This window comes from Oncorhynchus tshawytscha, linkage group LG13 (genome assembly GCF_018296145.1).
Source record: "Oncorhynchus tshawytscha isolate Ot180627B linkage group LG13, Otsh_v2.0, whole genome shotgun sequence".
Lineage (NCBI taxonomy): Eukaryota > Metazoa > Chordata > Actinopteri > Salmoniformes > Salmonidae > Oncorhynchus > Oncorhynchus tshawytscha.
In genome coordinates, this window is record NC_056441.1 from 92,154,805 (window position 1) to 92,178,250 (window position 23,446).

Here is a 23,446-nt window from a genome sequence, read left to right on the forward strand (position 1 = left end):
TCATTTCAACTAAATACGTTGAACCATTTTTGAATATACGTTGAACTGACGTCTGTGCTCAGTGAGTGTTCACTATATAGTGCACTACTTTTATAGGGCTTTGGTCTAAAGTAGTGCACTATTTTGGAAATGGGGGGTGCCATTTGGGACACAGAGAGATACATACAAAGCTCTCCCCTCATCAATTTACTCATAATTTTTACTAATTTATTAAAAATCAAACCTGAAATATCACATTTGCATAAGTATTCAGACCCTTTGTTCAGTACTTTGTTGAAGTACTTTGGCAATGATTACAGCCTTGAGTCTTCTTGGGTATGACGCTACAAGCTTGACACCTACATTTGGGGAGTTTCTTCCATTCTTCTCTGCACATCCTCTCAAGCTCTGTCAGGATGGATGGGGAGCGTCGCTGCACAGTTATTTTCAGGTCTCTCCAGAGGTGTTCGTTCTTGTTCAAGTCCGGGCTCTAACTGGGCCACTCAAGGACATTCAGAGACTTGCCACTCCTGCGTTGTCTTGGCTGTGTACTTAGGGTCATTGTCCTGTTAGAAGGTGAACCTTCACCCAGTCTGAGGTCCTGTGCTCTCTGGAGCAGGTTTTCATCAAGGATCTCTCTGTGCTTTGCTCTGTTCATCTTTCCCTCGATCCTGACTAGTCTCCCAGTCCTTGCCGCTGAAAAACATCCCCACAGTATGATGCTGCCACCACCATGCTTCACCGTAGGGATGGTGCCAGGTTTCCTTCAGACATGACGCTTGGCATTCAGGCCAAAGAGTTCAATCTTGGTTGTACATCTGGTATCTTGGTATGTACATATAAATATATGGATGAGCGATGGCCGAATGGCATAGGCAAGATGCAGTAGATGGTATAGAGTACAGTATATACATATGAGATGAGTAGTGTAGGGTATGTAAACAAGATGCAGTAGATGGTATAGAGTACAGTATATACATATGAGATGAGTAGTGTAGGATATGTAAACATTATTTAAAGTGACTTGTGATACCTTTATTAAATCAGTTTATTAAAGCGGCCAGAGATTTGAGTCAGTGTGTTGGCAGCAGCCTCTCTATGTTAGTGGTGGCTGTTTAACAGTCTGATGGCCTTGAGATAGAAGCTGTTTTTCAGTCTCTCGGTCCCAGCTTTGATGCACCTGTACTGACCTCACCTTCTGGATGACAGCGGGGTGAACAGGCAGTGGCTCGGGTGGTTGTTGTCCTTGATGATCTCTTTGGCCTTCCTGTGACATCGGGTGGTGTAGGTGTCCTGGAGGGCAGGTAGTGTGCCCCCGGTGATGCTTTGTTGTGCAGACCTCACTACCCTCTGGAGAGCCTTGCGGTTGTGGGTGGGGCAGTTGCCATACCAGGCAGTGATACAGCCCGACAGGATGCTCTCGATTGTACATCTGTAAAAGTTTGTGAGGGATTTAGGTGACAAGCCGAATTTCTTCAGCCTCCTGAGGTTGAAGAGGCGCTGCTGCGCCTTCTTCACGATGCTGTCTGTGTGAGTGGACCATTTCAGTTTGTCCGTGATGTGTACGCCATGGAACTTAAAAATTGCTACCCTCTCCACTACTGGTCCATCGATGTGGATAGGGGGGTTGCTCCCTCTGCTGTTTCCTGATGTCCACGACCAACTCCTTTGTTTTGTTGACGTTGAGTATGAGGTTATTTTCCTGACACCACACTCCGAGGGCCCTCACCTCTTCCCTGTAGGCCGTCTCGTCGTTGTTGGTAATCAAGCCCACTACTGTAGTGTCGTCTGCAAACATGATGATTGAGTTGGAGGTGTGCATGGCCACGCAGTCATGGGTGAACAGGGAGAACAGGAGGGGGCTGAGCACGCACCCTTGTGGGGCCCCAGTGTTGAGGATCAGCGAAGTGGAGATGTTGTTTCCTACCTTCACCACCTGGGCCAGTCTGAAAGTCCAGGACCCAATTGCACAGGGCGGGTTTGAGACCTAGGGTCTCTAGGGTCTTGATGACGAGTTTGGAGGGTACTATGGTGTTGAATGCTGTGCTGTAGTCAATGAACAGCATTCTTATCTTTGCCTTCTTGGGTACAGGAACAATGGTGGCCCTCTCGAAGCATGTGGTGACAGCAGACTGGGATAGGGAGAGATTGAAAATGTCCGTAAACACACCAGCCAGCTGGTCTGCGCATGCTCTGAGGAGAGATTGAAAACTGTCTGGGGATGCCGTCTGGACCAACAGCCTTGCGAGGGTTAACACGTTTAAATGTCTTACTCACTTTGTCCACGGAGAAGGATAGGGGGGGGCCCCCCCGGGTAGCAGGCCGCATTGGTGGTCCTGTATTATCCTTTTTTCTGGATGCAAGACGTCGGTGTCTGTGACGTAGCTGGTTTTCTTTTTGTAGTCCGTAATTTCCTGTAGACCTGCCACATACGTCTCGTCTCTGAGCCTCAGGATATATGGTTTCCAGTTTACATAGAGTCCAGTGAAGTACCTTGAGGTCCGTCAAGGTATCTGCTTGTGGGGGGATATACATGGCTGTAACTATAATCTAAGAGAATTCTCTTGGTAGATAATACGGTCGACATTTGAATGTAAGGAATTCTAGGTCAGGTGAACATAAGTACTTGAGTTATGATTACACCATGAGTCGTTAATCATGAAGCATACACCCCCGCTCTTCTTCTTACCAGAGAGATGTTTGTTTACGTTGGAGCGACGCGTGAAGAAACCCAGTACCGACTCTGACAACATATCCCGAGCCATTTTTCTCTGGAAGGCAACTTGTGCCCTAATTTTGTCCACCTTGTTGTCTAGAGACTGGACAATGGAGAGTAATATGCTCGAAAGCAGTGGGTGGTGTGCTCGCCTTCTAAGTCTGATCAGTATGCCACTCCGTCTGCCTCTCCTGTAGTGACAACGTTGTTTTGGGCCTCTGGGATTAGATCCAATATCCAGGGTGGAGGCCCTTCTCCCGACTGCTCAGTTTGGCCGGGCGGCCAGCTCTAGGAAGAGTCTTGGTGGTTCCAAACATCTTCCATTTAAGAATGATGGAGGCCACTGTGTTCTTGGGGACCTTCAATGCTGCAGAAATGTTTTGGTACCCTTCCCCAGATCTGTGCCTCGACACAATCCTGTCTCGGAGCTCTACGGACAATTCCTTCGACCTCATGGTTTGGTTTTTGCTCTGACATGCACTGTCAACTGTGGGACCTTATATAGACAGGTGTGTGCCTTTCCAAATCATGTCCAATCAATTGATTTGACCACAGGTGAACATCAAGGATGATCAAGGGAAACAGGATGCACCAGAGATTAATTTCCAGTCTCATAGCAAAGGGTCTGAATACTGATGTCACAATGTTGTTTTTAATTTTATTGTAATTAGAAATGTGCCTTATTATGGGCTATTGTGTGTAGATTGATGAGGAAATGTTTTTGTCAAATCCATTTTAGAATCAGGCTGTAACGTAACAAAATGTGGACAAAGTCAAGGGGTCTGAATACTTTATGGATGTAAATACACTGTATATTTTGCTAATGTCTTCAGTTGGTCACTGGGAACCGATTGAAATTTTATTTTCACATCTCTTTGTCTCGCTCTTCTTATTCTCCCTCCCTCTCTCTTTCTTTCTTTCTCTCTCTTTCTCTCTCCCCCTCTCTCTCTCTCCCTCTCCCACTCTCTATATACCTCTCTATACCTCTCTCTCTATACCTCTCTCTCTACACCTCTCTCTCTATACCTCTCTCTCTATACCTCTCTCTATATACCTCTCTATTCCTCTCTCTCTCTCTCCCCCTCTCTCTATACCTCTCTCTCTATACCTCTCCATTCCTCTGCCTGTGTCTTGCCTTGGCTTGTGTGTGTGATGCTGCTTGTAATGTATGTGGTGTGTTTGTGTCACCATACTGCTGTGTTTCTGTTCTCCTGTTTTGTAGTAAAACAACACCTATTCTTACTGTGTCTGTTGTACGCTGCTGCTGTTCAACCTCTCCCTTATATGTGTGTCTCTTATCTCCCCAAGCTCACTATCTGGAGAAGGTAGTGAAAGGTACGGGCACACCTCCTTCCTTCCTCTCATCACAACTACACTACCCAGCATTCACCAGGCAACAGTCATATCCAGTGGCCATACTACTTCCTCCTCCCCCATGTCCATATATGGTGTTGCCTGTTCCTCAAACCGCCTCAAATCACCAATCACAGGCTGTGTCTGTATATTCCATATGTAGTGCATTATTTTGACAAGAGCCCGAACTGTCCTGGTCAGCAGTAGTGCACTACATAGGGATCAAGGGACCATTCAGGGTGTGACAAAAATGTCCCACTTTCACCTGAACTCTCATCTTCACCATTATTGTCACACCTGGTCACCTGACTAACAGTCTCCACTTAGAATGTTCTATCTGTCTCACCTGGTCACCTGACTAACAGTCTCCACTTAGAATGTTCTATCTGTCTCACCTGGTCACCTGACTAACTGTCTCCACTTAGAATGTTCTATCTGTCTCACCTGGTCACCTGACTAACAGTCTCCACTTAGAATGGTATCTCTGTCACACCTGGTCACCTGACTAACAGTCTCCACTTAGAATGTTCTATCTGTCTCACCTGGTCACCTGACTAACTGTCTCCACTTAGAATGTTCTATCTGTCTCACCTGGTCACCTGACTAACAGTCTCCACTTAGAATGTTCTCTCTGTTACACCTGGTGAATCACACCGTTGTCCTTCCTCCTCCTCCTCTGTTGTGAGGCCTACTGGATACTACTGGGGTTAGAATGTTCTCTGGTGTATGATATGACCCCCCCACTCTCACCATGGGGGTATTAGGATGGGTGAAGAGTAGAGAAGGGTTCTCTGTAACCTGAAGGAGGGAGGAGATGGAGAGGGTGAGGGAGGGTTCTCTGTAACCTGAAGGAGGGAGGAGATGGAGAGGGTGAGGGAGGGTTCTCTGTAACCTGAAGGAGGGAGGAGATGGAGGGGTGAGGGAGGGTTCTCTGTAAACTGAAGGAGATGGAGATAGGGTGGAGGGGAGCAGAGGGGAGGGAGGGTTCTCTGTAACCTAGGGAGGAGGGGAGCAGAGGGGGAGGGAGGGTTCTCTGTAACCTGAAGGAGATGGAGAGGAGGGGAGCAGAGGGGGAGGGAGGGTTCTCTGTAACCTGAAGGAGATGGAGAGGAGGGGAGCAGAGGGGGAGGGAGGGTTCTCTGTAACCTGAAGGAGATGGAGGGGAGGGAGGGGGGAGCAGAGGGGGAGGGAGGGTTCTCTGTAACCTGAAGGAGATGGAGATAGGGAGGAGGGGAGCAGAGGGGGAGAGAGGGTTCTCTGTAACCTGAAGGAGATGGAGAGGGGGGTTCTCTGTAACCTGAAGGAGGAAGGAGATGAGGTGAAGGAGAGGTGAGGACGGTGGGAAGATGTAGGGGACATGGGGTTCTCTGTCACCTGAAGGAGGAAGGAGATGAGGAGAAGGAGAGGTGAGGACGGTGGGAAGATGTAGTGGACATGGGGTTCTCTGTCACCTGAAGGAGGAAGGAGATGAGGAGAAGGAGAGGGAGGACGGTGGGAAGATTTAGGGGACATGGGGTTCTCTGTAACCTGAAGGAGATGGAGAGGGGGTTCTCTGTAACCTGAAGGAGGAAGGAGATGAGGAGAAGGAGAGGTGAGGACGGTGGGAAGATTCTCTCTGTAACCTGAAGGAGGAAGGAGATGAGGAGAAGGAGAGGTGAGGACGGTGGGAAGATGTAGGGGACATGGGGTTCTCTGTCACCTGGAGGAGGAAGGAGATGAGGAGAAGGAGAGGTGAGGACGGTGGGAAGATGTAGGGGACATGGGGTTCTCTGTAACCTGAAGGAGGAAGGAGATGAGGAGAAGGAGAGGTGAGGACGGTGGGAAGATGTAGGGGACATGGGGTTCTCTGTAACCTGAAGGAGGAAGGAGATGAGGAGAAGGAGAGGTGAGGACGGTGGGAAGATGTAGGGGACATGGGGTTCTCTGTCACCTGAAGGAGGAAGGAGATGAGGAGAAGGAGAGGTGAGGACGGTGGGAAGATGTAGGGGACATGGGGTTCTCTGTAACCTGAAGGAGGAAGGAGATGAGGAGAAGGAGAGGTGAGGACGGTGGGAAGATGTAGGGGACATGGGGTTCTCTGTCACCTGAAGGAGGAAGGAGATGAGGAGAAGGAGAGGTGAGGACGGTGGGAAGATGTAGGGGACATGGGGTTCTCTGTCACCTGATCCACCTAGTTTGGATGATATGCTGCTGTGAGGAGGATCTGATATGTTATTTTATTTTTAATTGTTTTTTTATATAACCTTTATTTAACTAAGCAAGTCAGTTAAGAACAAATTCTTAGTTACAATGACGGCCTTCCCCGGCCAAACCTGGACGACGCCAGGCCAATCGTGCGCCCTCCTGTGAGACTCCCAATGTGCTAGTCCGGATGTGATACAGTCTGGATAGGTGCTGGGGCCACAGCCACTCTACAGCCTTGCTAATTAAACGGCTTGATGCTCTGGCTGGTGTAGCACGGGCAGGGGGTGGAGGCTCAATGCCATATCTACCTCTCTCTCTATCTCTTCTTCTCTCTGTCACTCTCGCTATCTCTCTCTCTCTCCCTCTCTTTTTTTCTCTCTTTCTCTCTCTCTCACTTTCTCTCTCTCTCTCTCTGTCTCTTTTTCTCTCTCTCTCTCTCTCTCTCTCTCTCCTTCCGACTATCACTCCAAATGTGCGGCAGAGGGAGGGAGGGAGGGTGAAAGAGATATAAGGAGAGAGAGGGAGAGAGATAGAGAGAGATGAGTGCTAGAGAGGGAACGTGAGGCTGTCAGCGTTCCCAGAACTCCTGTACCAGCCTCTCTAGTTGCCAGGTGGCCCAGAACTCCTGTACCAGCCTCTCTAGTTGCCAGGTGGTCCAGAACTCCTGTACCAGCCTCTCTAGTTGCCAGGTGGTCCAGAACTCCTGTACCAGCCTCTCTAGTTGCCAGGTGGTCCAGAACTCCTGTACCAGCCTCTCTAGTTGCAGGTGTTCCATTACCAAAGACAGAGAGAGACAGAGGGATGGAGGGAGGAATGGGATGGAGAGAGAGAGAGCGAGAGAGGGTAACTGTGTTTTCAGAGCGTCTGGGCAGGGCTGTGGGAGCGTGGGCCCCTGGGGCCATTCTGAAAGGCCTGCCAATTTAAGTTTGAACCGATGCCAGCAGAGAGAACATCTTTATTTATTCATCCTTGTAATAAGCAGCTAATCATCTACCTCCTCTGTGTTGATCCAACCAGAGCTGTTTGTCACGATGGGTCTTTAAGAAGCCAAATGTTCTCTAAGCTCGACATTTAGTCTCAAATGGCATGCTATTCTCAATATAGTGCACTCTGGTTAAAAATAGTGCACTAAACACTGAGTGGATAAAACCTTAGAAACGCCTTTCTACTGCCTTTCTACTGTTGAGTTGCACCCCCCCCTCTAGTTTCTCACAGACTGAACTGTGTGATGTTTTGTAGTTTCTCTGGAGATAAATCAGATCCAGCCTGAACTGTGTGATGTAGTAGGGAGTTGTAGTTTCTCTGGAGATAAATCAGATCCAGCCTGAACTGTGTGATGTAGTAGGGAGTTGTAGTTTCTCTAGAGATAAATCAGATCCAGACTGAACTGTGTGATGTAGTAGGGAGTTGTAGTTTCTCTAGAGATAAATCAGATCCAGACTGAACTGTGTGATGTAGTAGGGAGTTGTAGTTTCTCTAGAGATAAATCAGATCCAGACTGAACTGTGTGATGTAGTAGGGAGTTGTAGTTTCTCTAGAGATAAATCAGATCCAGACTGAACTGTGTGATGTAGTAGGGAGTTGTAGTTTCTCTAGAGATAAATCAGATCCAGCCTGAACTGTGTGATATAGTAGGGAGTTGTAGTTTCTCTAGAGATAAATCAGATCCAGCCTGAACTGTGTGATGTAGCAGAGAGTTGTAGTTTCCAACAGGCCAATATTCTACATAGTTTAGCTCAGAAAACAGCTGGTGCAAGATGTCTAATATTAAAGAAGTCTCAAGGTATGGCTCGCCTGAGCTAGAGTACCTCATGATAAGCTGTAGACCACACTATCTACCAAGAGAGTTCTCATCTGTATTATTCATAGACGTCTATTTACCACCACAGAACGAAGCTGGCACTAAGGCCACACTCAACCAGCTGTATAAGGCCATAAGCAAAGAAGAAAATGCTCACCCAGAGACAGCTGGTCTTGGCTCATATCAACAGCATCCTCCCGGTCACCTAAACCCACTCCAATTTGCATACCGCCCCAACAGATCGCATACCGCCCCAACAGATCCACAGATGACGCAATCTCTATTGCACTCCACACTGCCCTTTCCCACCTGGACAAAAGGAACACCTATGTTAGAATGATATTCATTGACTACAGCTCAGCGTTCAACACCATAGTGCCCTCAAAGCTCATCACTAAGCTAAGAACTCTGGGACTAAACACCTCCCTCTGCAACTGAATCCTAGACTTCCTGATGGGCCGCCCCCAGGTGGTAAGGGTAGGCAACAACACATCTGCCATGCTGATCCTCAACACTGAGGCCCCTCGGGGATGTGTACTCAATCCCATCCTGTACTCCCTGTTCATCCACGACTGCATGGCCAAACACGACTCCAACACCATCATTAAGTTAACTGATGACACAACAGTGGTATGCCTGATCACCGACAACAATGAGACAGCCTATAGGGAGGAGGTCAGAGACCTGGCTGTGTGGTACCAGGACAACAACCTCTCCCTCAATGTGAGCAAGGCTAAAGAGCTGATCGTGGATTACAGGAAAAGGTGGGATGAACAGGCCACCCTTAACATCGACGGGGCTGTAGTAGAGCGGGTCGAGAGTTTCAAGTTCTTTGGTGTCCACATCACCAACAAACTATCATGGTTCAAACATACCAAGACAGTCGTGAAGAGGGCACGACAACATATTTTCCCCCTCAAGAGACTGAAAAGATCTGGCATGGGTCCCCAGATCCTCAAAAGGTTCTACAGCTGCACCATCGAGAACATTCTGACCGGTTGCATCACCGCCTGGTATGGCAACTGCTCGGCATCTGACCATTTGGTGCTACAGAGGGTAGTGCGAATTTCCCAGTACATCACTGGGGCCAAGCTTCCTGAAAAGTTTGATTTGTGGTAATTAACTACGATGACAATAATCGATTTTGCAGCTACTTGTCCGTTTTTTTATGCTAAGTTAGTGTGGGGCAGACATGGAGATTTAATGGGGTTGAATCACACAACTGCAGATATAATACCAAGAAGAGAGGTGGAGAAGGAGAAAAACAGGATGAGAAATAATCATGTGATATGGGACCTTGAAAGGCAGAGAGAGAGAGAGAGAGAGAGGGAGAAAGAGAGAGAGGGAGGGAGAGAGACAGAGGAGAGAGAGGGAGAAAGAGAGAGAGGGAGGGAGAGAGACAGAGGAGAGAGAGAGAGAGAGAGAGAGAGAGAGAGGGAGGGAGAGAGACAGAGGAGAGAGAGAGAGAGAGAGAGAGAGAGAGAGAGAGAGAGAGGGAGAAAGAGAGAGACAGAGAGAGAGACAGAGAGAGACAGAGAGAGACAGAGAGAGAGAGAGAGAGAGAGAGAGAGAGAGACAGAGAGAGACAGAGAGAGCTAGAGAGAGAGAGAGAGAGAGAGAGAGACAGAGAGAGAGAGAGAGACAGAGAGAGACAGAGAGAGAGAGAGAGAGAGAGAGAGAGACAGAGAGAGAGAGAGACAGAGAGAGACAGAGAGAGAGAGAGAGAGAGAGAGAGAGATGAATGTGTCACCTGTCATTGTATATATAGCATATAGTAGATCTCTGTTACTGTAGTTGGGATTTCCAAAATGTAAATCACTTGTAGCTGATTTCCTGGTGTTTTTACAGTCTTTTTTGGCCCAACCATTTAAAAAATGTTGTTACATTTTTTTACTCAGAAAACTTGGGGGGGGGGGCAAATAAACCCCTCTGCTAAATGGAGAAGCCTGAGCTTTAGGTACAGAACAGCCATATTTTAATACAGCACTTTATAAACCATTAAAGTCGTATGTCATGAGTCTAAATCCAAAATGTGAAGTGAATCTGACGTATGGTTCAGGAGGAGAAGATGATATCTGACATATGGTTCAGGAGGAGAAGATGATATCTGACATATGGTTCAGGAGGAGAAGATGATATCTGACATATGGTTCAGGAGGAGAAGATGATATCTGACATATGGTTCAGGAGGAGAAGATGATATCTGACATATGGTTCAGGAGGAGATGATGAAATCTGACGTATGATTCAGGAGGAGAAGATGAAATCTGACGTATGGTTCAGGAGGAGAAGATGACATCTGACATATGGTTCAGGAGGACAAGATGAAATCTGACGTATGGTTCAGGAGGAGAAGATGATATCTGACATGGTTCAGGAGGAGAAGATGAAATCTGACGTATGATTCAGGAGGAGAAGATGACATCTGACATATGGTTCAGGAGGACAAGATGAAATCTGACGTATGGTTCAGGAGGAGAAGATGACATCTGACATATGGTTCAAGGGGAGAAGATATCTGACGTACGGTTTAGGAGGAGAAGATGATTACAGATGATGTTGAGCTTCAGTGTTACATACGTACGTAAATAATGAGTTGATAATAGTTTCCTTGTTTTTATATTTTTTTTATATCAACACCACGTTCAGGAAATACTCGAGGCGTATGTTTTCAGGATGAGAAAAGAGCTACAGTACATACAAGGTCTCTTGGTCAAACGGTGGTGACAGATATGAGGGTTTAAGTGAGACTGCTTTTAAGAGCACCACCTGTAGGCTAATTGGTGACAGTATTTTAAGAGGACCACCTGTAGGCTAATTGGTGACAGTATTTTAAGAGCACCACCTGTAGGCTAATTGGTGACAGTATTTTAAGAGGACCACCTGTAGCCTAATTGGTGACAGTATTTTAAGAGCACCACCTGTAGCCTAATTGGTGACAGTATTTTAAGAGCACCACCTGTAGCCTAATTGGTGACAGTATTTTAAGAGCACCACCTGTAGCCTAATTGGTGACAGTATTTTAAGAGCACCATCTGTAGGCTAATTGGTGACAGTATTTTAAGAGCACCATCTGTAGGCTAATTGGTGACAGTATTTTAAGAGCACCACCTGTAGGCTAATTGGTGACAGTATTTTAAGAGCACCACCTGTAGGCTAATTGGTGACAGTATTTTAAGAGGACCACCTGTAGCCTAATTGGTGACAGTATTTTAAGAGCACCACCTGTAGCCTAATTGGTGACAGTATTTTAAGAGCACCATCTGTAGGCTAATTGGTGACAGTATTTTAAGAGCACCACCTGTAGGCTAATTGGTGACAGTATTTTAAGAGCACCACCTGTAGGCTAATTGGTGACAGTATTTTAAGAGGACCACCTGTAGCCTAATTGGTGACAGTATTTTAAGAGCACCACCTGTAGCCTAATTGGTGACAGTATTTTAAGAGCACCACCTGTAGCCTAATTGGTGACAGTATTTTAAGAGCACCATCTGTAGGCTAATTGGTGACAGTATTTTTGACCATTAAAAATGTAAAAAAATAACAATAAAAAGAGTGAATGCTTCGCTGTCGTTTAGTTATTGTTTAGTTATTGTTTAGTTATCGTTTAGTTATCGTTTAGTTATCGTTTAGTTATTGTTTAGTTATCGTTTAGTTATCGTTTAGTTACCGTTTAGTTATCGTTTAGTTATCTTTTAGTTATCGTTTAGTTATCGTTTAGTTATCGTTTATTATCTTTTTATCGTTTAGTTATCGTTTAGTTATCGTTTAGTTATCGCTTTTATCGTTTAGTTATCGTTTAGTTATCTTTAGTTATCGTTTAGTTATCGTTTAGTTATCTTTTAGTTATCGTTTAGTTATCGTTTAGTTATCGTTTAGTTATCGTTTAGTTATCGTTTAGTTATCGTTTAGTTATCGTTTAGTTATCGTTTAGTTATCGTTTAGTTATTGTTTAGTTATCGTTTAGTTATCGTTTAGTTATTGTTTAGTTATTGTTTAGTTATCGTTTAGTTATCGTTTAGTTATCGTGTAGTTATCGTTTAGTTATCGTTTAGTTATTGTTTAGTTATTGTTTAGTTATTGACAGCTGTAATATAATCATAATGACATTTCAATGGACAGCATTGGATATTATCGTTCACATAAAGCGTTTTGTGATGCAGAATATAGCTCTGATAAGCCAGTATTTGTAGCAATGATATATAAGGAACGTCCAAAATAGCACCATATGCCCTATATAATGCACTACTTTTGACCAGAGCCCATATCTTTGGTCTAAAGTAGTGCACTATTTAGGGAATAGGGTGCCATTTGGGACACATCCATAATAAAAGAGTCCAATATGCTGTAGTAATGAGTTAGAAGAGGAGAATCCCCTGTTTCCTGATTGTGCTGCTGCTGGGGGATATGAGAATTGTCAGTCCAGGTGTACCAAATCAATCGTTATAGCTGCTACGGTATCGTACCACTTTAAAATCTTTAAGTGTCCTTAGGATCACTGTAAAACATACTCTAGCTGGGGAATACGGAACATCAGCCACAACACCTCATTTGAGGGACTGCAGATGAGAATCAGCTATGGAGAAATGTCTGTTGTACAGCATCCCTGTCATTTGAATAAACAAACATGGTCTCTGTTAAATGAATGAACAAACAGACAAGATAACAAAGAAACAAAAACTACTCTTCAAACTTCTATTGTCATCTTCTATTATCTTCTTCTATTGTCTTCTTCTATTGTCTTCTTCTATTGTCTTCTTCTATTGTCTTCTTCTATAGTCTTCTTCTATTGTCTTCTTCTATTGTCTTCTTCTATTGTCTTCTTCTATAGTCTTCTTCTATTGTCTTCTTCTATAGTCTTCTTCTATTGTCTTCTTCTATTGTCTTCTTCTATTGTCTTCTTCTATTGTCTTCTTCTATTGTCTTCTTCTATTGTCTTCTTCTATTGTCTTCTTCTATTGTCTTCTTCTATAGCCTTCTTCTATTGTCTTCTTCTATTGTCTTCTTCTATTGTCTTCTTCTATTGTCTTCTTCTATTGTCTTCTTCTATTGTCTTCTTCTGTTGTCTTCTTCTATAGTGCAGAAAGTATTCAGACCCCTTCCCTTTTTCGACATTTTGTTACATTACAGCCTTATTCTAAAATGTGTTAAATATTTGTTTCCCTCATCAATCTACACACAATACCCCATGACATCACAATACCTCATAATGACATCATAATACCCCATAATGACATCACAATATCCCATAATGACATCACAATACCCCATAATGACATCACACTACCTCATAATGACATCACAATATCCCATAATGACTAAGCAAAAACAGGTTAAAAAAAACAGAAAAAAAACTGAAATAGCTTATTTACATAAGTATTCAGACCCTATGAGACTGTAAATTGATCTCAGGTCCATCTTGTTTCCTTTGATCATCCTGGAGATGTTTCTGCAACTTGATTGGAATCCACCTGTGGTCAATCCAATTGATTGTGTGTAGATTGAATAGGAAAAAAAGTAATATTTAATCAATTTTAGAATAAGGCTGTAACGTAGCAAAATGTGGAAAAAGTCAAGGAGTCTGATATTTTCTGAATGCCCTGTATATATATATATATATATATATATTAAATGTATGTTCTCCTTCTATTGTTTCATATTGTCTCCTCTGTTTTTCATTCTCTTCTTAGTTTTTCTTACCATCTGTCCATCCGTGTGTTTTGTTGTTAAACTTTGCTATAATTAGTTGATATTCTGTGTCAACATGTGTGCTCTGTGTCTGACGGTGTACTTGTATGTCTCTCTAACAGAGGGCTGCCCTAGTCTGTGTAACGGGAACGGCAGGTGTACCCTGGGTAATAACGGCTGGTACTGTGTGTGTCAGCTTGGCTGGAGAGGAACAGGATGTGACACGTCCATGGAGACGGCCTGCAGTGACAGAAAGGACAATGATGGAGGTAAATTGTAAACTAGATTTAGATTAATAACAATACCAATGACTATTCTAGAACACCATAGACTAACACCAATGACTATACTATAACACCATAGACTAACACCAATGACTATTCTAGAACACCATAGACTAACACCAATGACTATACTATAACACCAATGACTATACTATAACATCATAGCATAACACCAATGACTATACTATAACACCATAGACTAACACCAATGACTATACTATAACACCAATGACTATACTATAACATCATAGCATAACACCAATGACTATACTATAACACCATAGACTAACACCAATGACTATACTATAACACCAATGACTATACTATAACATCATAGCATAACACCAATGACTATACTATAACACCATAGACTAACACCAATGACTATACTATAACACCAATGACTATACTATAACACCAATGACTATTCTAGAACACCATAGACTAACACCAATGACTATACTATAACACCAATGACTATACTATAACACAATAGACTAACACCAATGACTATACTATAACACCAATGACTATACTATAACATCATAGCATAACACCAATGACTATACTATAACACCATAGACTAACACCAATGACTATTCTAGAACACCATAGACTAACACCAATGACTATACTATAATACCATAGACTAACACCAAAGACTATACTATAACACCAATCACTATACTATAACACCATAGACTAACACCAATGACTATACTATAACACCAATGACTATACTATAACATCATAGCATAACACCAATGACTATACTATAATGCCATAGACTAACACCAATGACTATACTATAACACCAATCACTATACTATAACACCATAGACTAACACCAATGACTATACTATAACACCAATCACTATAATATAACACCAATGACTATACTATAACACCATAGCCTAACACCAATGACTATACTATAACACCAATGACTATACTATAACACCATAGACTAACACCAATCACTATACTATAACACCATAGACTAACACCAATAAATATACTATAACACCATAGCCTAACACCAATGACTATACTATAACACCATAGACTAACACCAATGACTATACTATAACACCATAGACTAACACCAATGACTATACTATAACACCATAGACTAACACCAATGACTATACTATAATACCATAGACTAACACCAATGACTATACTATAACACCATAGACTAACACCAATGACTATACTATAACACCATAGACTAACACCATTGGCTATACTATAATACCATAGACTAACACCAATGACTATACTATAACACCATAGACAAACACCAATGGCTATACTATAACACCATAGACTAACACCAATGACTATACATTAATACCATAGACTAACACCAATGACTATACTATAACACCAATGACTATACTATAACACCATAGTCTACACCAATGACTATACTATAACACCAATGACTATACTATAACACCATAGACTACACCAATGACTATACTATAGCACCAATGACTATACTATAACACCAATGACTATACTATAACACCAATGACTATACTATAACACCATAGACTACACCAATGACTATACTATAACACCAATGACTATACTATAACACCAATGACTACACTATAACACCAATGACTATACTATAACACCATAGACTATACTATAACACCATAGACTAACACCAATGACTATACATTAATACCATAGACTAACACCAATGACTATACTATAACACCAATGACTATACTATAACACCAATGACTATACTATAACACCAATGACTATACTATAACACCATAGACTACACCAATGACTATACTATAACACCAATGACTATACTATAACACCAATGACTATACTATAACACCAATGACTATACTATAACACCAATGACTATACTATAACACCAATGACTATACTATAACACCATAGACTAACACCAATGACTATACATTAATACCATAGACTAACACCAATGACTATACTATAACACCAATGACTATACTATAACACCAATGACTATATTATAACACCAATGACTATACTATAACACCATAGACTAACACCAATGACTATACTATAACACCAATGACTATACTATAACACCAATGACTATACTATAACACCATAGACTAACACCAATGACTATACTATAACACCAATGACTATACTATAACACCAATGACTATACTATAACACCATAGACTAACACCAATGACTATACTATAACACCATAGCTTAACTCCTACTATTAGCACCCAGTGTCCACTTTTCATTTATTTTTTCTCCCCAATTTCGTGTTATCCAATTGGTAGTAGTTACAGTCTTGTCTCAACTCCCGTATGGACTCGGGAGAGGCGAAGGTCGAGAGCCATGCGTCCTCCGAAACACGACCCTGCCAAGCCGCACTGCTTCTTGACACAATGCCCATCCAACCCGGAAGCCAGCAGCACCAATGTGTCGGAGGAAACACTGTACACCGTGTCAGCGTGCACTGCGCCCGGCCCTGCCGGCCAAACCCTCCCTAACCCGGACGACGCTAGGCCAATTGTGCGCCGCCCCATGGTACCTCCACTGGTACTGTAGAGCAATAACAACCAGTCTATCTACTGTGAGTTGGAACTGGATGTCGACCCAGACCTCTGAAAGCCCCCAGACCGGACTGTACACTTAGAACCAGGCTTCTTAGAAAACAAAGAACAGCGACACGCTGTCCTGCTGAGAATTAGTAGTGGGCTGTGAGTTGTTACGTAGTTACACGTACACAGGAAGCTGTGTTAGAGCCCAGAGTGTCAGCCCCCACCGGGCTCTGAACCCCCCCAGTACAGACCTCTTTGCTAGGCCCCATCGGGCCCTCTAATCATCCCAGGGCATAGCCAGGCACACCTCATAACTAGCAGGAGAACCAAGGCCTTCAGGAGAACACGTTGGAGACATGCCCTGATTCAGCCAGCCATGTAATGACCCAGATACAACCCTGATTCAGCCATGTAATGACCCAGATACAGCCCTGATTCCACCAGCCATGTAAAGACCCAGATACAGCCCTGATTTAGACATGTAATGACCCAGATACAGCCTTGATTTAGACATGTAATGACCCAGATACAGCCTTGATTTAGACATGTAAAGACCCAGATACAGCCCTGATTAAGCCATGTAATGACCCAGATACAACCCTGATTCCACCAGCCATGTAATGACCCAGATACAGCCCTGATTTAGCCATGTAATGACCCAGATACAGCCCTGATTTAGCCATGTAATGACCCAGATACAACCCTGCTTTAGCCAGCCATGTTATTATTACCCAGACACTCTACAACTGCAGAGAAATGCAGTCCTGTGTGTGACTCAGTTGGTAGATTATGGTGTTTGCATTGCCAAGGTTTGTGGATTTGATTCCCACTGGAGCCATCGATATGAAAACACCTATGACTGTTAGTCACTTTGGATAAAAGTGATGTTGTCTAGCATATATTCACTAGTTTCTACCTATAACACTGCATGGGCCCTGCATGACTATCATGCCCAAGGCTGTACCCAATGCCTCAATGGCAGAAAAGAGAGGGCTGTAATACCAGTCTAGCTACCAGGGAATTGAGCCAGGCAGACAGGAAGTGAGGAAGAAGGTATTATTATTTGTATCTGGCTAGGATATAGGTATGGGGGGATAGGAGCTCCTGGAAGTGGAGAGCAACAAAGTGTTGATGACCTAGATAACATGAAGTAAACTACAGAGCTAACACACAGACAGGAAGTAAACTACAGAGCTAACACACAGACAGGAAGTAAACTACAGAGCTAACACACAGACAGGAAGTAAACTACAGAGCTAACACACAGACAGGAAGTAAACTACAGAGCTAACACACAGACAGGAAGTAAACTACAGAGCTAACACAGAGACAGGAAGTAAACTACAGAGCTAACACACAGACAGGAAGTAAACTACAGAGCTAACACACAGACAGGAAGTAAACTACAGAGCTAACACACAGACAGGAAGTAAACTACAGAGCTAACACACAGACAGGAAGTAAATGCAGTGCTAACACACAGACAGGAAGTAAACTACAGAGCTAACACACAGACAGGAAGTAAATTGCAGCGCTAACACACAGACAGGAAGTACAATGCAGTGCTAACACACAGACAGGAAGTAAATTGCAGCGCTAACACACAGACAGGAAGTACAATGCAGTGCTAACACACAGACAGGAAGTAAATTGCAGCGCTAACACACAGACAGGAAGTACAATGCAGTGCTAACACACAGACAGGAAGTAAATTGCAGCGCTAACACACATCAGCGGGTTCTGGAGTGGTGAATCATTACAGACCTTAATTACAGCAGGAAGTCAGCTGTGGGCGGGAGGAGCTAAAGGATAGCTGCACTTCCTGGTTTTAGATTTGGTTCATTAAGAAATGCTATCAGCCGTGACTGAATTCAGATGTTGTTTGCGGGTTTGGTTTGATGTGAGTGTGTGTGTGTGTGTGTGTGTGTGTGTGTGTGTGTGTGTGTGTGTGTGTGTGTGTGTGTGTGTGTGTGTGTGTGTGTGTGTGTGTGTGTGTGTGTTCGCAAGGTGGGAAGATTAAGCCAAATTATTTTGCAAATTAAATCAAATCAAATGAATTTGTCACATTCTTCATAAACAACATATGTGGACTAACAGTGCTTACTTACAGGCCCTTACTTACAGGCCCTTACTTACAGGCCCTTACTTACAGGCCCTTACTTACAGGCCCTTACTTACAGGCCCTTCCTTACAGGCCCTTACTTACAGGCCCTTCCCAACAATAAAGAGATTTAAATCATTGGAAATAATAGAAAAATAACATAACGGCCCTGAGTGATGATAACTTATAGGCCCCACATTGATGATAACTTATAGGCCCCACATTCCCAACAATAAAGAGATTTAAATCATTGGAAATAATAGAAAAATAACATAACGAGGAATAAATACCCGATGAGTGATGATAACTTGGTTATATACCCGGGGTACCAGTACCACATTGATGATAACTTGGTTATATACCTGGGGTACCAGTACCACATTGATGATAACTTGGTTATAAACCTGGGGTACCAGTACCACATTGATGATAACTTGGTTATATACCTGGGGTACCAGTACCACATTGATGATAACTTGGTTATATACCTGGGGTACCAGTACCACATTGATGATAACTTGGTTATATACCCGGGGTACCAGTACCACATTGATGATAACTTGGTTATATACCTGGGGTACCAGTACCACATTGATGATAACTTGGTTATAAACCCGGGGTACCAGTACCACATTGATGATAACTTGGTTATAAACCAGTACCACATTGATGATAACTTGTACCAGTACCACGTTGATGATAACTTGGTTATAAACCCGGGGTACCAGTACCACATTGATGATAACTTGGTTATAAACCCGGGGTACCAGTACCACGTTGATGATAACTTGGTTATAAACCCGGGGTACCAGTACCACATTGATGATAACTTGGTTATATACCAGGGGTACCAGTACCACGTTGATGATAACTTGGTTATAAACCCGGGGTACCAGTACCACGTTGATGATAACTTGGTTATATACCTGGGGTACCAGTACCACGTTGATGATAACTTGGTTATATACCTGGGGTACCAGTACCACGTTGATGATAACTTGGTTATAAACCCGGGGTACCAGTACCACGTTGATGATAACTTGGTTATATACCTGGGCTACCAGGTTCTATCATACAGCCTCTACCCCTCTACCAGTCAGTCTCTATCAGACAGCATCTACCCCTCTACCACTCAGCCTCTATCAGACAGCATCTACCCCTCAGTCAGCCTCTAGCACTCAGCCTCTATCAGACAGCCTCTACCCCTCAGATAGCCTCTACCCCTCAGATAGCCTCTACCACTCAGATTGCCTCTACCACTCAGATAGCCTCTACCACTCAAATAGCCTCTACCACAGCTCTACCTCAGCTCACTCTCGCTAGGAAAGCCTGTGGAAGTTGTTGTCAGAAAGAGCCAAAGGAGGATTGAGGATATCCATGTTGTTAGGAGGTGTCGAGTTGTAGAGATGTGACGGGGGATAACATTGACCACTGGGATTACACAGTGACTAGTTTCATGACGATGAATCGTTTCACTAAGATGTGATTGTAAGTACATGTAGGTGCTGAAGTAGTTTTTAAAAGGGTGTGTATTTGCTTATGCCTGCCTGTCTATGTTCCCCCTCCAGATGGTTTGGTGGACTGTATGGACCCTGACTGTTGTCTACAGGCGTCGTGCCACACCACGGGTCTATGTGTAGGCTCTCCAGACCCCCTGGACATCATCCAGGAGACTCAGCTCTCCTCCACCCAGAACAATCTGCAGTCCTTCTACGACCGTGTCCGCTTCCTGGTGGGACGGGACAGCACACACGTCATCCCCGGGGCTAACCTCTTTGACGGCAGGTGAGTCAACATGGTCTTGTTCATTAAATTAACTCACCGGATACAACAGGTGTTAGACCTTACCGTAAAATGCTTGCTTACTTACAAGCTTTTAAACAGCAATGCAATTCAAAAATAGAGTTAAGAAAATATTTGCTAAGTGAACTAAAAGTAAAAAATGTAATAAATAGTGAGACAATAAGATTACATAACAATAAGAGGCTATTTACAGGAGGTACCGATACCGAGTCAATGTGCAGAGGGCACAGGTTAGTCGAGGTAATTTGTACATGTAGGTAGAGGTAAAGTGCCTATGCATAGATAATAAACAGCGAGTAGCAGCAGTGTAAAAAGAGGGGGGTCAATGTGAATAGTCCGGGTGGCCATTTGATTAATTGTTCAGCAGTCTTATGGCTTGGGGGTAGAAGCTGTTAAGAAGCCTTTTGGACCTTGGCTTGGAACACCGGTACCTCTTGCTGTGCGGTAGCAGAGAGAACAGTTTATGACTTGGGTGACTTTGACCATTTTTTTGGGCCTTCCTCTAGTATAGAGGTCCTGGATGACCGGAAGCTTGGCCCCAGTGATGTATTGGGCCGTACGCACTACCCTCTGTAGTGTCCTTACAGTCGGATACCAAACAGTTGCCATACTAGGCGGTGTTACAACTGGTCAAAATGCTCTCGTGGAACTTTGAGGATCTGGGGACCCATGCCAAATCTTTTCAGTCTCCTAAGGAGGAAAGGTGCTTGGACCATTCTAGTTTGTTGTTGATGTGGACACCAAGGACCTTGATAGTTTGTTGTTGATGTGGACACCAAGGACCATTCTAGTTTGTTGTTGATGTGGACACCAAGGACCTTGATAGTTTGTTGTTGATGTGGACACCAAGGACCATGATAGTTTGTTGTTGATGTGGACACCAAGGACCATTCTAGTTTGTTGTTGATGTGGACACCAAGGACCATTCTAGTTTGTTGTTGATGTGGACACCAAGGACCTTGATAGTTTGTTGTTGATGTGGACACCAAGGACCATTATAGTTTGTTGTTGATGTGGACACCAAGGACCATTCTAGTTTGTTGTTGATGTGGACACCAAGGACCTTGATAGTTTGTTGTTGATGTGGACACCAAGGACCATGATAGTTTGTTGTTGATGTGGACACCAAGGACCATTCTAGTTTGTTGTTGATGTGGATACCAAGGACCATAGTTTGTTGGTGATGTGGACACCAAGGAACTTGAAACTCTCGACTCGCTTCACTACAGCCCTGTCGATGTTAATGGGGGCCTGTTCAGCCTGCCTTTTCCTGTAGTCTGCGATCAGCTCCTTTGTCTTGCTCACATTGAGGGAGAGGTTGTTGTCCTGGCACCACACTGCCAGTTCTCTGACCTCCTCCCTATAGGCTGTCTCATCGTTGAGGGAGAGGTTGTTGTCCTGGCACCACACTGCCAGTTATCTGACCTCCTCCCTATAGGCTGTCTCATCGTTGAGGGAGAGGTTGTTGTCCTGGCACCACACTGCCAGGTCTCTGATCTCCTCCCTATAGGCTGTCTCATCGTTGAGGGAGAGGTTGTTGTCCTGGCACCACACTGCCAGGTCTCTGACCTCCTCCCTATAGGCTGTCTCATCGTTGAGGGAGAGGTTGTTGTCCTGGCACCACACTGCCAGGTCTCTGACCTCCTCCCTATAGGCTGTCTCATCGTTGAGGGAGAGGTTGTTGTCCTGGCACCACACTGCCAGGTCTCTGACCTCCTCCCTATAGGCTGTCTCATCGTTGAGGGAGAGGTTGTTGTCCTGGCACCACACTGCCAGTTCTCTGACCTCCTCCCTATAGGCTGTCTCATCGTTGAGGGAGAGGTTGTTGTCCTGGCACCACACTGCCAGGTCTCTGACCTCCTCCCTATAGGCTGTCTCATCGTTGAGGGAGAGGTTGTTGTCCTGGCACCACACGGCCAGGTCTCTGACCTCCTCCCTATAGGCTGTCTCATCGTTGAGGGAGAGGTTGTTGTCCTGGCACCACACTGCCAGGTCTCTGACCTACTCCCTATAGGCTGTCTCATCGTTGAGGGAGAGGTTGTTGTCCTGGCACCACACTGCCAGTTCTCTGACCTCCTCCCTATAGGCTGTCTCATCGTTGTCGATGATCAGGCCTACCACTGTTATGTCGTCAGCAAACTTAATGATGGTGTTGGAGTCGTGCTTGGTCACGCAGTCGTAGGTGAACAGGGAGTACAGGAGGGGACTGAGCACGCACCCCTGGGGAGCTCCAGTGTTGAGGATCAGCGTGGCAGATGTGTTGCTACCTACCCTTACCACCTGGGGCGGCCTGTCAGGAAGACCAGGATCCAGTTGCAGAGGGAGGTGTTTAGTCCCAGAGTTCTTAGCTTGTTGATGAGCTTCGTGGGCACTATGGTGTTGAACGCTGAGCTGTAGTCAATGAACAGCATTCTCACATAGGTGTTCATTTTGTCCAGGTGGGAAAGGGCAGTGTGGAGTGCAATTGAGGCGGTATGCAAAATGGAGTGGGTCTAGGGTTTCCAGGATGATGATGTTGATATGAGCCATGAACAGCCTTCCAAAGCTCTTCGTGGCTATCGACGTGAGTGCTAGTCATTTAAGAAGGATACCTTCGCATCATTTGGCACGTAGTATGGTGGTCTGCTTGAAACATGTAGGTATTACAGACTCGGTCAGGGAGGTTGAAAATGTCAGTGAAAACACTGAGTACACGTCCTGGTAATCTGTCTGGCCCTGCGGCCTTGTGAATGTTGACCTGTTGAAAGGTCTTGCTTACATCGGCTACGGAAAGTGTGGTCGAGAACAGCTGGTACTCTCATGATTGCTTCAGTGTTGTTTTCCTCGAAGCCAGTATAAAAGGCATCTAACTCGTCTGGTAGGGTTGCGTCACTGGGCAGCTCGCGTCTGGGTTTCTCTTTGTAGTCAGTAATAGTTTGCAGGCCCTGCCACATCCAACGAGCATCAGAGCCGGTGTAGTAG

General features: G+C 44.3%; 1 protein-coding gene across 1 annotated transcript in view; it reads left to right on the plus strand.

Moving 5' to 3' along the window:
* tenm4 (teneurin transmembrane protein 4) overlaps positions 1-23,446 on the plus strand; it is a 718,236-nt gene that overhangs the window by 503,339 nt on the left and 191,451 nt on the right. Inside the window, 2 exon segments of the mRNA XM_042296535.1 lie at positions 13,844-13,990; positions 20,251-20,467. Coding sequence (XP_042152469.1) covers positions 13,844-13,990; positions 20,251-20,467 — 364 coding nt within the window.